We start from the raw sequence: 15,471 nt of genomic DNA, 5'->3' as shown, positions 1-15,471 counted from the left end.
AGAAAATGAAATTCAAGTAAAAATCACAGTGTGAGAAGCCACTAACACATCTAATAATAATTGACTCCAAGGGGCACAAAGGGTCTCTTGGAGGTGATAAAGTATTCTATACATTGCTGGTTATTTTGCCTATGCAACTATGTATATCAGTCCAATCTCATTGAACTAAACAACAAAGGGTGAATTTTACTGTATGTAAACTAGACCTCAAATAAATAGAAGTTTAAAAGAGGCAAAAAAAAAATTGCACTTAGCTCTTATTAGAATCACAGTGACTATGGTAGACTACATGAAATAGATATGTTTACATAGATTGCACTTGATTAAATACACACGCATTTCTGCTTATAAGGTCACAATTCAGGAGGCACATTTTTAAATCTTAGTGATACAATGCAACATTTATCATTTATTTTCTATTTATTTTTAATGAACATTATAAAATAATGGCTATATTTTGGCAATAAAGTCAATAGAAGAATAAAAAGTTAAGTATCTTTTATTTTTTGGCTTTGAGCTGTATAGAATTAACAAAAGTTACCCTGCTTGTAATATTGCAGTCCTTAAAGATATTATTATTTTTAATTCTCACTCCATTGCAAACTTGAAATTTTGCCCATGATCTTGTATTTTAAATCCTAAATGAGTAATTTTAAAACTAATTATACAATTATGTCTTTATTTGGTTGTTTGCAATCCATTTTTGCATTTAAATGTTAAATCCCATCTAGTTCAGCCATGCATTTCAATCCCAGCTCTTAAGTTGTTTATTGATTCGTCTATTATAGTCAGATATATATTTGTAAACATTTTCCTCTGGAGTTCAAATAAGTATATATTTTTTTCTTTTAAAGTTAAAATTGAATAAAGCTTGGAATTAATTTTTTTAAAAGTTTACAGATTTCTTACTAATTTTTTTTCCTGCAGTTTATAAGAAATATTTCTTATCTGAATAAAACCACCGTCTATAGCCCAACTATCCTGTATTGGTAATTTTCAATTGATAAAACATTAGAAAGAGACTAATTGTAGTATTGACTTTTTTTCCTGTAGCAGTCCCCTGGTGTTACCAATTGCCAAGCAAGACAGTTTGTTGGAAAAAGACATTATGTTCAAAGATGCAACAAAAGGTCTGTGTAAGCAGCAATCTCAGGACAGCATTCCTGAAAACCCCACGATGAGCAGTTCCACCAAACCCGAGCAGGTAATCATACCCTCACTGCGTGTCTGCCAGTACTTTTTCATATCAAGTAATGTATTAAAATCCAACATACTTCAAAAACAAATGTGCGCTAATTTCCATTCAAAGACAAATTAATTAATGCATAGATTAATATTTTGCTTACAGTTTTCATAATCAATTAATGCATTCTGCTGATCAACAAACATAATTGCTATTGTGCTTTACAATTTGAATTTTGGTTTTGACTTATATACCAGGAATGTAAGCTCAGCCAGCGCATTACTTCTTGAATATTTCCAGTTGAGTCATTTGTCATTATTTTGATTTTTATGTATTCTGTGTTTTCTTGGTTTATTTCAATGATCCAAATATTTTACGAACAAGAAGGCAAACCAGTCGCTGAATCATTTATTCTTAAAAGTAACTCTGGTCATGCATTGCATGTATATCTGTGTGTGTGTGTGTGTGTTTATGTTGTGCGTGTGTGTGTGCATATGTGTACTTGTCTGGTGCCTAAGTTATGGGAGGTGATTTTGGATTTGAAGGGGGAGAGGGGAATGAGCTTGGAGTTATGGAAATTAATGTATTTTATTATGGCCACAGAAATAAATGATTTGTATATTTCTGTTTTATAAGTGGCAGAATAACTTGCATCCTTGAAAATAGCTTTCTTCAGTGTATCTAATTTTTAATATTTTATAGATATTTTGGCCAGGTTTTCTAAAGATCTTCTTAAAATTTAATTTTAATTTTATTAATTTTTGTTATTTCAAGTAACTAAAGCAGATAAGCAAAACATCTGAAACACTTTTAAATTTTAGCAGGTGTATTCATCTGCTCAAGCTGCCATGACAAAACACCACAGTCTGTGTGGCTTGGACAACAGAAATGCATTTCTCACAGTCGTGGAGGCATCTGGATTCTGAGGGTCCAAGGTCAAGGTGCAGGTTGACTGAAGGTGCAGGGCGCCTTCCCACTGCTGTGTCCTTGCAGGGTGGACAGCAGGAGGCAGGGAGAATGGGAAGGAGGGAGCGGCAGGGAGGAGCAGGGAGAGGGCACTCTCTGGAGTAATCTCACAGGCTCAGGATCCCACCCTTATGATTTCATTTAACCTAAATCACTTCCTTATAGGCTTTCTCTCCAAATACAGTTGCATTAGGGATGGGGGCTTCCACATATGAATTTGGAGAAATACAATTAGTCCACAGTACTAGACAAATCAAAGGTTAGGTAAAATTTAAGAGAAAATATGTATATATTTTTTGAGACAGAAGATTGCTGTGTCACTCAGGCTGGAGTGCAGTGTCACAATCATGGCTCATTGCAGCCTCAACCTCCCAGGCTCTAGTGATGCTTCTCCCTCAGCTTCAGAGAGCTGGGACTAGGGTGTGTGCCACCATGCTCTGCCTTTTTTTTTCTTTTAAAGAGATAGGCTCTCACTGTGTTGCCCAGGTTGGTCTTGACTTCCTGAGCTCAGGTGATCCTCTCACCTCAGCCTCCCAAAGTGCTTGGATTGTAGGTGTGAGCCACCACAACTGGCAAAAGAGTCTTAACTTTCTTAAGGATCCTATTAACTTCTGTTGACACTCCAAGTGTTTCTGAGCCATATAATTTGTGTACTTTAATGTCTGACATAACTTTCCATTTCCAGTTATGATTTAATACTATCCTGTAATTGGTATCCTGTATAGAGGAAAATGACTATTAATTAACTAGTGTCTAACACCCCTTACCCCTCATACATTTTAACACTTATGCCCATAAATTTAGTAATTTAAAAGCTTGGTTTTTGTTTTCATTACAGATATTTAAGACTCAAATTAGTTTGCAGTGAGTGTTGAGGAAACAAATTTCTGAGTTATTTTACAACAGTCGAAACTCAAGAATGAATTCTGTTTCCTAATTTTCATGGGAAACCACTTTGAATAAAGTCTTATGGGTGCTTTCACTTGTTATATATAAACCCATTACTGCTCACCTTTAGCTTTTACAAAATAATATCATTATATATATAATATACATATATATACACATATATGTGTGTATATACATGTATCCTTTGGGGAAGGGAATATTTTATTTTTATTAACTTGTTTATTGATTAAAATATTACATTGTAGGATTCTAATAGAATAGTTATGTGAGCAAAGATATTGAGTATGACTGACAATTCAACACTATTTTTAAACTTACAGAGTTATTTTCCTCATAGTTTAATTTGTTATTAAGAATGGGAATATTAATGTTATTTATTACATAACCTGGAGAAATTAAAGATAATTTTAAAATATATTTTTGTTTTTACTGGCATTGTTTTGAAGTATTTTTTCTTAATTCATTTATATAAATGTGTGGGAAATCTCGGCTAATTGATTTCCTACTGTTCAAATTAACTACCATTCAAAAACTTTTGAATGTAATTATTGATATGGCATGACTTTTAGTCAATGTGTATATGTGAAATTATTGTACATTTCTATTAATTTGCTTTCAAGCTGTATTAATTAGGTGTTTGAGTTTAGCAGTAGTAAGCACAATGATAATCATTTATTTAATTAAAGAAGAGCAAACTAGGTCAACCATTTCATCAAGGTAGTGAGATTTCTCCCTCTGTGGAGTTAAAACAATTTCTGATTAGCAGATTGATTGCTTTTTAAGTGGTAATTTAATAAGATGTTTCTAAAAGACATAAAGTATTCTTCAAATATAAGACATTCACGACATGAGAGTATCAAGTGTAATCTTCACGGGATAACTTTTCTGTTTTAATGTAGACTTTTTATAGACATAAAAAGGAATTGTAACCATGCTCTGTTTATGCATTATTAGAGAGGAAATGGCAGCTACAGAGGCTTTATGCTCCTGTGTATTTATGTCCTAATATTCACCCAGTAATATGCTGCACGGTATCCATCATGTTCTCATATGTTCTTACCCACAAGGTGCTAGCTGGATGGTTCTCTCCAGGGAAGAGCCGCGTGATAAACTGAGTGGATTATATATTCACATTTCACAGGAAAGCTTTCCAAAACACTTTTCAAAGCCATAAAGCTCTAATTAACATTTTAGAGATAAGTACATCGTGTGGAAAATTTTTAAAAATTAAAATAAAAACTACTTTGCATCTCTCTTTCCAGATTTTTATAAAGTGTAGGTCTTATCAAATGACACTGTGTAAATGAATACTAAAGGCTTGATTTGACATTTTATTTTTTTAATTTCCGAGAACCACTAAAATTAGCATTTGTTTTTATAATATCTCTGAGAACACGGAATGTTTCTTAAATTGATGATTCTCTTCCGTTTCCCTCCTGGTTTCCTTTCCCATCCCATCCCTCCCTGACCTGCTGGGTTTTTTCATTCTTTTCTTGGTTCCCTAACTTCTTATTTTCCCTCTTTCCTCCCTCTCTCCCTTCAGATATTTTTATTTAAATTAGGTTTAAGGTTGAAATTGAAGTCAGGTCTTTATTCCATTTAGTGAAGTCATGATAGCCCGGAGTAGAGAGAAAGCGGGAAAGAGGCATGCAGCTTTGCTCTGGTTCAGGTCTGCAGCTCTGGTGCTCTGTGGAAGTCCCATAGCCTCACTGAGCCTCATGTGTAAAATGGGTACATAGGACTGGCCTCGTATGGTTGATATGAAGATGACAGTACATGGATGTATTATTTGTACTGTTATTATTGTATAGACTGACTGTACGTTACTGACTGGAATTGCATACTCCGGTTTTGTCAGAGCAGTAGTCTTCTACTCCCTGCATGGATCTGTTCTAAATTCATGTAGTTCCACTCAACATATCCACAGGACTTTATACTTTTCAAGTAAATGTAGATTATTTTAGAAAATAATAATGCAAAATAATGTGTTATGTTGGTTAACATTTCAAAGCTTAGAAATGTGTTCACCTGCATTATCTTAATCCTCAAAATGTCATTATGAGCAGGTTATTATCTGCTTTCACTACATAACTTAAACTCAAGTTTCAAACTGAGTTTCAAGCTGACCAAACTTAAACTCAAGAAAGTTAAGCAGGCTGGGAGTGGTGGCTTACTCCAATGATCCCAGCACTTTTAGAGGCCAAGGTGGGAGGATTGCTTGAGGCCAGCAGTTCAAGACCAGCCCGGGCAACATGGAAAAACCCCAACTCTACAAAATATTTAAAACTTAGCAGGGTTTGGTGGCGCAGGGCCTGGTGGCACACACCTGTGGTCCCACCAACTCAAGAGGCTGAGATAGGAGGATTGCTTGAGCTCAGAAGGTGGAGGCTGCAGTGAGCTAGGACATCATCACTGCACTCCAGCATGGACTATAGAATGCGACCCTGTCTTGACAAAAAAAAAGTTAAGTAAATTGTCTATAATCACAAATGTTTCTTTTATTTTGTATCCAGTGCTCTTTTAGGGGCACTACAGCAGGTTTCTAAGATCCGCTAAAACATTCTTCCTGTAGTCCACAGAGACACAAGCACAAGTGTACACCAGCACATAGATCTGCAGCCAGGGAAAGGGAAAGGGCCTGGTAGACTTCACTATTTAAGAAACACTTGGTAGAATAACGAAAGGAGGGCAAAACTACACAGGACTGTCCAGGCATGGCATGGGTGGAAGCCTTGGGAAGCGAAGTAAAGTATGTGTCACATGATCACCCTTTCCTAATCTGGTCATTCAGGTCAACACGAAGTTTTGTTTTTTTTTTCTGTGATGGCGTCTTACTCTGTCGCCCAGGCTGGAGTACAATGGTGCCATCTCGGCTCACTGCAACCTCTACCTCCCGGGTTCAAGCGATTCTCCTGCCTGAGCCTTCCAAGTAGCTGGGATTATAGGTGCCCGCCACCACGCCCAGCTAATTTTTGTATTTTTAGTAGAGACAGAGTTTCACCATGTTAGTCAGGCTGGTCTTAAACTGCTGACCTCAGGTGATCTGCCTGCCTCTGCCTCCCAAAGTGCTGGGATTACAGGCATGAGCCACTGTGCCCATCCAACACATAGTCTTTTTTTTTTTTTAATTTCCTCTTTTTTTTTTTTTTTTTTCCTTATCCATACTGGGTTATTTGCACCTAGACTGCCTTCCTCCAAATCCTGTTGAATTTCCTCTTTTTTTTTTTTTTTAACTTATCCATACTGGGTTATTTGCCCCTAGACTGCCTTCCTCCAAATCCTGTTGCCCTGATCCCACAGGTCAGATCATCTCTGTTGCCCCTGGGCTTCTACTCCCTGGGCATGTGCTACCAACCTCCCAGAGAGAAATCACAAACAAGCAAACACAAGACAACATGGTAAAGCCCACGGTGCTCAAAACAGCGTCCACACAATGGAGACGAGGGATCAGCAAATTCAGAATACTTTCAAAACTTAAATTAGCTTTGGATCACAAAACAGTTCTCAAGGTGTTTCCCCTGAATTCTTCCTTGTCTTCTAAATTATGCCTGTCTTGTGTTTTAGATCTCTCCTTTTAGAAATATATAGAATAAAAACCATAATGGTCAATTTTGGAGAGGACAGGCAATCTTTTGTACTTATCTGATAATTATTGTTATAATTGTTTGATAGACATTGGTGGTGCCCACTTTTCAGCCTACAACTGCAACATAAAAACATTCACAGACATATTTTTTACTTTTCTTTCTACTTGTCAGCTGTCACAATGCTTTTGAAATCTATAAAGAATCTGCTCCTTTGATAGCCTTGCTTAAGATTGATTATCAAAGCTTCCTTTCAGGTCATTTTGGAATCTTGATGTGAGAAATGCAAGGAACTCTTCCCTTGATCTGCTCTCACACTGGATCTGCCCCACTGTGTAACTATAAACAGGCTAGGGAGTAGTCACATTTTTAGTGTCAGCCTAGTGCTTTCTCTGACCCATGTAACAGCTGTGCCACTGAAGACGAGAATCCCCAGGAATACCAATGAGATGTCTGTGATAGCTGTTCCAGGCTTGCTGGAACAAATGCAGAACTTCTGTTAGTACTATTCATGTTTTTGCTAAATGTGCACACAGAAATTTGCATTGAAATTGTTAGCATCGTGACTGTAAGAGGGATCTTATTATCTTAGCATAAATCATTACTCCTGAAGAAAACACAAATCTTACTCTTGATTTTCCTCCTTTTTATGATTTCTTTAGGAGTTAAAGATGTATGCTAACTTGCTGGGGAGTTTTGCCTTCTTTTTGCATTACTCAAAGTTATTGCAATCATTTATTGATTTACATCAAATTATGTACATATATGAATATGCATATGGATTAATTTTTGTACATGCATACATGCATGCCTACATAGTTTTTGGGGTTGTAAATATGTGTGTGTAAGTTTATGTACTTTGGAGAAATGTTGCAAAGATATTAAAAAGAAAATACATTTACATCCATCCCTAAATTGATGGTGAAAGTTCCCTTTCATGTGTCTCTCTACATAAGGACTTTTGCCACAAGTTATTTCACCTCTAGAAAATACATTCTTACCTAATTACACATGTTTTCTAGATTCCTTTTATATCCAAGGGCAAACATTCCAGTCTGTGATCCTGGAATGTGTAAAATTATCCATCTCTATAAGAAAACCTTCAATCTTGTCTAAATCAATTCTAGTTAGGAAATCAGGTGCAATTTAGTTGCATACAGTTGCATATGGCAGCTCGTCTTTTTCTTAAATTAATCGAAGTCCAATCCATTCCTCCTCCTCTTTGGCCTCTTCCTTGGGCCACCTTTTTCTAGAGCTTGCTAGCTGGTCTTACCACTCCCGCCTTTTCTCTGCTGCAGCTGCCAGGTTGTCATCTTAGCACCGTGAAACTGGTCTTGTTGTCCCCACGCTCAGTCCCCTCCATGATTTTCACTAATTCCTGGAATGTAGCAGCTCTTCCTCAGGGCCCAGGAGGCTTTTCCAGCTCCTTCAATATCCCCTACTGCTGCCTCCTCCCACCTCCTCCACACCAGGGCAGGTTCTAGGGCCTCCCACACACCCATCTCCTCCCGAACTTACAGCCCTCACCATGTCCTTCCCTCTCCCTGAGACATCTCTCCCCACATCCCACAGGACTGCCTTTTAAAATTATGTCCAATTTCAATGTCAACGTGACCTCTTCAAAGAGGACTTCTCGGATCATCTAAAGTGAAATTTTTCTCTTTTCAAACATCCTGTTTTTCCCTTCACGTACACATTTTGTACTTGTCATTTCTTATTTCTGTCCTAACTTCTCCCCCCAGTAGGGGAGGTCACAAACATCATTCCTTTTTTCCTCTTTGTGCTAAACCTCTAGCACAATGGCCAACAAAGAAAGTAAGCAAGGGAAATTTGGCCCATTATTGAACAGATGTCATCAGATGTTTCTGTTATCCACTGGAATTCCACCTGTTCCCCAGTGGTTATCATGCCAGCTTTTGCTTCTGACTTATCAGCTGTGTGACCCTAGAAAAACTACATGTCCTCTCTGGGCCTCAAGTTCTTCATCCATTAAATAAGGATGCTATAACAATGAATGCCAAAATTTTTAAAAAATGTTATTCAGCAGAAGAACCTTCCTCAGAAAGAAATACGTGAACAAGAACTCTGATTCCTAAAGCAAAGGAAAGCTGAGCATCTTTGCTGAGAACAGCGCAGACAGACCCAGGGGCCCCCCACACTCACCCACATCCCTCCCTCCCCCAGCTCCAAGGGAAGCTGGTAGGAAGTTACAGGGTCTCCGTAGCCCCTAAGTGTGTTACTAAGGGCACTAATGAGGCATACTTAGCTGCAGAGGAGGCACTGGGCCAGATTTTCCTCGTATATTGAATTCCCTCAACCACTCTATGAAGTATAAACTACCTTTCATCACATAGAGAATGAAAAGCAGCTTCATGATGTTAAGGCAGAAAAATATTCAAGAACTCACAGATTGGAAGATATACAACTGGGGTTTAAACACTGTTGTTCATACAGCTGAATACAAATAATTGATGTTTCAGAGGTAGATGAGTTCGCATTTTCTAACATTCGAAGTAGAGAAGCTCAAATTCATGTCTAAGCTATTTACCTGAATTTGCATGACCCATGAAAGCAGAATTAAAAACTGCCTGGATCAAGACCACCAGTTCCTTCGCCTAAGAGCTATGCCGAAGGCAGCATCACTTCTATTGTCACGCCTCTCTCTCTCAGAGCTGTCAGTCTAGGTAGCGCTTGGTGCCTATGAGACTCTGCAAAGTGGAACTCAGTGTATAAAGTTGAAAAGTTGATATCAAACAATTTCAAAATTGTTTTGACAACCCGGGAAACACTGGCATAGCTGGAACATTATGACTTCTATTTTTATCAACAAAAAGTACCAGTTTTTGGATGCAACTCTTGAACGATTCAAGTCGATAATTCTGACAGCATCAAAGCCTTAAAGCTATGCCTCTAACCCAATATTAAATAACTAATTTTAGTAAAACTATATTATATGCTTGGTGTAGGTTAATGCTGAAAGGTATTTGGAAATATGTTTCCTTTAAATGTTGCAAAGTAGTTAAAATAATGAACTCAGGGTGTTTGAGTTTGTGCATCTCGGTGGGAAAGGGTACAGGCTTGTTATTGATATTTCTGAGATCTAGATTTTTTTTATTTTTATTTTTTTTGAGACAGGGCCTAGCTCTGTCACCCAGGCTGGAGTGTAGTGGCACTATCATGGTTCACTGCAGCCTCAAACCCAAACCCCTAGGTTTAAATAACCCAAACCCCTCAGTCTTCCAAGTAGTTGGGACTACAGGGCACATCACCATGCCCAGCTAATGGAATATTTTACAAATTAGTTTTTAATAAACATGCATCTATTGGAATATTGTGTTTCCTGCTTACAGAAATGGTTTGAACTCCAGTGCCATAAAGCTTGCTGCCATGCCACCATTCTAACTAGAGTTCATAAAAAAACATGTTCTGACCTTTCAGCATGCCCACTACTCAATTTGTGTTTCTATTATTGTGTGTGTGTGTGTGTGTGTCTGTATGTGTGTATTTTTGTTTGTTTATTTGGTTTTGAGACAGAGTCTTGCTCTGTTGTCCAGGCTGGAGTGCAGTGGCTGGATTTCAGCTCACTGCAACCTGCACCTCCTGGGTTCAAACAATTCTCGTGCCTCAGCTTCCTGAGTAGCTGAGATTACAGGTATGTGCCACCATGCCCGGCTAATTTTTTTTTTATTTTTAGTAGAGGTGGGGTTTCGCCACATTGGTCAGGCTGGTCTCAAACTCCTGACCTCAAGTGATCCACCCGCCACAGCCTCCCTGTGCTGGGATTACAGGTGTGAGCCACCACACTGGCCTGTGTTTCTATTATTAATGCATGAGGTTTAGAAAGCCTGGGGAGAAAATAAACCAACTTTATGAACTCATGGGAAAGATTTTACTTTGCGAAATATCCACTAATATCAGAAAAAAATAGTCCTAAATTTAGTTTTATTAAAAATGTTTATTTAGTATTTTTTACACTACATTGACTTGATAAGCAGAAATATTTATGTTCAAATTATTTAACAATGGTATATACTATTAATAATATATAATACAGATACAAATACAAAATGCAAATATAGACTACAAACATGAATACAAATGATAATTATTAAAAATTTACTAGGAGTATCAAAGAACTCACATTGATAAGAATATTCTTTTGCTCCTCTGTGTGTGATATTAAAAAAACACTACTACCACATTACATCGAATGGCTACTTTTCTGAGCATATTCTGTGTACGTAAAATTAAAATTGCCCATTTCTAATTTGAAAATAATGGATTTTCATTTAATTGAAGAATCAAAATTTATCTTTTTTATTTGAAATGTTGCAGTCTTTAAACATTCATGGCATATTAAATTGAATAGGAAGGTATTTTTTCTTTATGACAGTTATTTTAATCTCATAGCTACCTTAATCTTAAAAGTAGTGTAGAGCAGAATAGAAAGATCTGAAGTCTGCCTTTAAAACCTGGCCTCATCCTACTTGAATGCAGAATCTAAATTCCATACACATTTCTTCCTTACCATGCCAACAATGGTAACATGAAAAGTTTTGCTTTAGCTTAGGGAACACTACAAATATATGAGGTGTTCCACTGCCTATCTTTCAGAGAACTGAGAACAGTACAGAGCTGTCTAAATTATCAGTAGGGAATAAGAAGAGTCAACATGCTGAACTCATCTTGACAGACCTAATGCCTGGGCTAACAGACAGGGTGTGTGCACCTGCACACTGGGGAGTATAGCACAAAAATTCTCATCTGAATACATTCCTCTGTGGCTTTGGAGTTTTCTTCCCTTTTTCATTGAACCATTTCATCTCTTAATAACAGTTCCTAACTCAGGTTGTCTTCACATTTCTGACAGGTAATTGAAAATGGAACATCCAACTGTGAAGAAAGTTGATTGGAAAGCAATTAGAATTGATGGTACTTTCGGTTCTTCCCCAGGTCAAGCTAATGCCTCCTGCCCCAAACGATGACCTGGCAACGCTCAGCGAGCTCAATGACGGCAGCCTGCTCTATGAGATTCAGAAGCGCTTCGGGAACAATCAGATCTATGTGAGTGCCCTGGAAATTGCCTTTTGCACTGCTTTTCTCTTGCTGCATATTTTTATCACCCTTCAGTGCTTCAAATGTTGCATGTAAAGGGCTCATTGGAGCTTCTGGTCATGGTGATAGCTGAAGTTGAATTTCTTAAGGTGAGTTTAGCTTCATTCTGGCTCAGTTATAAGGCAAATTCAGCACAGTTCCAAATTTTGGAGCTAAGTATAAACTAATACCCTGTGGACAGACACAAGTACTGCTATTAAACTTTCCTGTTGTCATGATTGCTGTGGAAGATCTTGCTAGAACCAGCAGGATCTGCATATGACTTATAAAATTGCTGTCTGTCTCCTCTACTTTTCTTGAACCTGCTAGATCAGGAACAGGAAGTGAAAGAGCATACATTGACTATGCAGGGAAGACTGCCTCTCTATTTGCATGAGAAAAGAAACTGTTGTGGCTCAGAATTACCAGGAAATGTCTTTGGAAATTAAATAATGTATACACAGATTCCTGATAATAGAATCCAAAAATATTACTCAAATGACAGCATGGAGAATTTTACTGTGGTTCCATCCTCATTGGTGTGTTACTTTCCCAAGACTGATAACAGTTTAGACACCTTGTAATATCAAAATCAATCTCTTTCTCTTTCTTTTTCTCTCCCACTCTCTGATTTTGTTATATTCTACACAGAGCACAGAGTAATTCAATCAGAATGTCTATAAAGAAATCTGATTATGCATATACCAGCTATCCCTTTTTGATAACACTTGTTTTTTTTCTAGTCTACTGAGAAACTGATTAAGTAATTTTCATGTAAATGTGAAGTCTGAGATTTCCTTACAAGTAATAAATTGTCAAATGCTGATTAGCCTATGAAAATGCAATGTAGCATCTTAATGCTTAGAAAAATTGCCTGCCACTGTAAATACACTTAAAATTAAGTGCTTCTGTCAAAATTAATGAAATCATGTCATTGGCATAAAGTGGCGAGAGCTGATTACTTTGGTCTCTGTTATCACCCTGTTACTTTTGTAAAGTGTGTATTTTTATTCCATTTTTTCATCTTTTTCCCAGTATTGTGTTGATTTTTTTTGTCTTAATTATAGAAGCCTGGAAGACCATTGCCTAAATTGTTTTGTCTTTCTTTACCCTTTTGTGCCTTTAAAGTGACATTTCATCTAAATATGCATTTAATCTGGTTCTCTCCACCCTGGTGGTAAGCACCCTCATCAAAGCCATTACCTTCCCTTCTCTAACAGCCTCCTAACTTTCTAGGGGAGCCTTCATCATTCTTTTTCAATCCAATCTCACAATGAACTAGAGTAAATTTTATAAAGCACAAATGTAATCTCAAAACTCCCAGTCTTGAATCTTCTTTATGGCCCACCACTTTTCATGGAACAAAGACCGCAACCCTTATTCCAGAGACTAGAATCCTCACGGTCTGCCCTGAACAGTCACTGAGGACTCTTTCTCGCTTACATCTAGATTACTTGATTATCGCCTGCTGTCCTGCATCAAGGACTTTCCTTAGACTGTTTGTTTGTTTGTTTGTTTGTTTGTTTCTCCTAGAGTTATCTTTCTGCTCCATAAAATAGTTAGCTTTATAAACTCCCACTCAAATAACCCCACTCTTTAAGTAAACCTTCCCAGAGCTTCTATATTACATCATCATGGACTATCTGTCTTTAGAGAATTTATCACAGTTGGTTATTCTGTAACTCATTGGTAGTTTGTTAACATCTGGTTCCTGGGCTGCTCAAAAGCCAAACACCACAGACAAGGTTGATGGGAGGAAAGGCAGGTTTATTTGGAAAGCCAGCAAAACTGAGAAGATGATAAACTAGTGTTCTAACGTACCTTCTCCAATTTTTCAGGCTGGCCAGAGGGTGTTTATGGGAGGGACATATGCAGAAGAGGAGGGTGTTGGTATCAAAAGGTGAATAAGGACTATAGATACCTGGGGACCAGGGAGGGTCTAAGGACTTAGGAACTTTGTCCTTGTCAGGCTACAACTTTCCTAGAAATCTTTGACCAAACATAGTTGTTTATGCACTTCTCCTTTAATCCCAGAGTAAAAACTACACAATTACTATTTTTGCATTATTATCTCAGTGCTTTAAGGTGATCCTAGCCCACGTGCAAGAATAGGTAAAGCCACTTAACAAAATGGAGTTAGTTGTGTGAGTTTTTCTGCTGTTTCCCTCTTAAGCAGCAAATACTTCCTACGTTTTTATCAAACTCCTGCCTCTAGCTCCTCCACACAGTGGACTATCTTCTTAAATAATTTTTATCTAGTCAGTTTCTCTCTCTTTCTTGATCACCTGAACTATTAATACTACTCTCTGCTTTCCGAATGTTCATATAACATAAATTTGCCACGGTGTGAGGTATGGGTTTCTTCTGCTCAATTCCTAAAACACAGAAAAGCTCAATCAATTAGGATCAATTTTGTAATAGGAATGCTGTACATTATGGTGTCTGAAATCACCTCTAATGGGTAGACAAGCAATTTAAACATTATGGATTAAATGATAATATGTGATTCCCAATGTGTTGTCTGCGGACTAGTAAGATATATCAATTTTTTATGACCAGTGTGTAATGAAAATAAGTGTTTTTACAGAAACTCTTCCAGCAGTTTGTTGGTTTAATCCCTATCTGTTGGAGTTAATAAGAATGAGAGCTTGAACTTCGTATGTCTCTTAATCACATTTTTTAGTAATTCTTTTTGTTATGTTTTACAAAGGTATCAGTCCATGATTAATTGGGACTAAAAGCAAAAGATCTTTCCCCACAAATAGAAAATCACTAGTTTAGTAGAAATCTCAAAATTCAAATACCCGAATCTGGTCATTTGAGCTCTTCCAAACTGCACGTCTCATGGCCTTTCCTCCCTGGCTCATGGCAGCCCCACTCTTGTCGCTTCTTAGGCCAATGCACTTGGTGAGACTGTTGATGCTGGTTTTCCTTCCACACCCCACATCTGATTTCCCTGCAAATGTCACTGGCCCTACCTTCAAGTTATACACAGAAGACCACCCCCACTGCTGCCTCCAGGCACACATCTTCCTACAGCAATTGCGTTTTGCACTTGCATTTTGTCCTGCAAATAAATGTCTGGGCTTCTCTTGACCTCCCCTCTGTCTATTCTCAACACAAAAAGCCAGAGTTACAGTGTTAGAATGTACATTGCATTATGACACTTCTCTGCTAAAAGGATGCCCAATTCACCCAGTAAAGGCAGAGTCTGAGGAAAGGCTCATAAAGCTGCAACGCTTTCCCCCTACCTTTTGAATTTCTGACGTCAGATGCTGGCACCCTCCCCTGGGTGCCTCTACCCTGGCCACATTGCTGGCCTTGGTGTCTCATGAGTGTGGGCAGCACTTCGGTGCAGGCCTTTGCCTGAGTAATTTGACCACCATATGCCCATTCCTCCCTCCCTTCAGGTCTTCATATCAGCATCATTGCTTCTGGAGGCCAGCCCCGTAGTCTATTTTAAATCGCAAAATGCACTTCCTATCCTTCTGCCTTCATATGTTCTCCTCCACAAACTTACCACTCTCTAACATACTGTATATTTTTCTTATTTAGATTCTTATAAATACCATGTGCTGATTCTCCCTACACACACAGACTGTCTCTCTCTTTCTCTCATGCCCATACCCACTGGAATGCAAGTTCTATAAGGAAAATAATTCTTGTTTTGTTCACTGCTATGTATGACCCATAACAGGTTCCCAATAAATATTGAATAAACGAGTAGACTTCCTC

General features: G+C 37.8%; 1 protein-coding gene across 3 annotated transcripts in view; it reads left to right on the top strand.

Annotated features, from left to right (window-relative positions):
* The window catches only part of MYO16 (myosin XVI), a 706,512-nt gene that overhangs the window by 347,300 nt on the left and 343,741 nt on the right, over nt 1–15,471 (top strand). For all 3 annotated transcript variants that reach the window (XM_055244378.2, XM_063618637.1, XM_063618636.1), the window contains exons 10-11: nt 1,054–1,204; nt 11,596–11,706. In XM_055244378.2, the coding sequence (XP_055100353.2) occupies nt 1,054–1,204; nt 11,596–11,706 (262 nt within the window). The remainder of the gene's footprint in view (nt 1–1,053; nt 1,205–11,595; nt 11,707–15,471) is intronic.

The sequence above is a fragment of the Symphalangus syndactylus genome, chromosome 15 (genome assembly GCF_028878055.3).
Source record: "Symphalangus syndactylus isolate Jambi chromosome 15, NHGRI_mSymSyn1-v2.1_pri, whole genome shotgun sequence".
Taxonomy (NCBI): domain Eukaryota; kingdom Metazoa; phylum Chordata; class Mammalia; order Primates; family Hylobatidae; genus Symphalangus; species Symphalangus syndactylus.
Note: the sequence above shows the minus strand (reverse complement) of the source record. Positions and strands in the feature narration are given on the sequence as shown.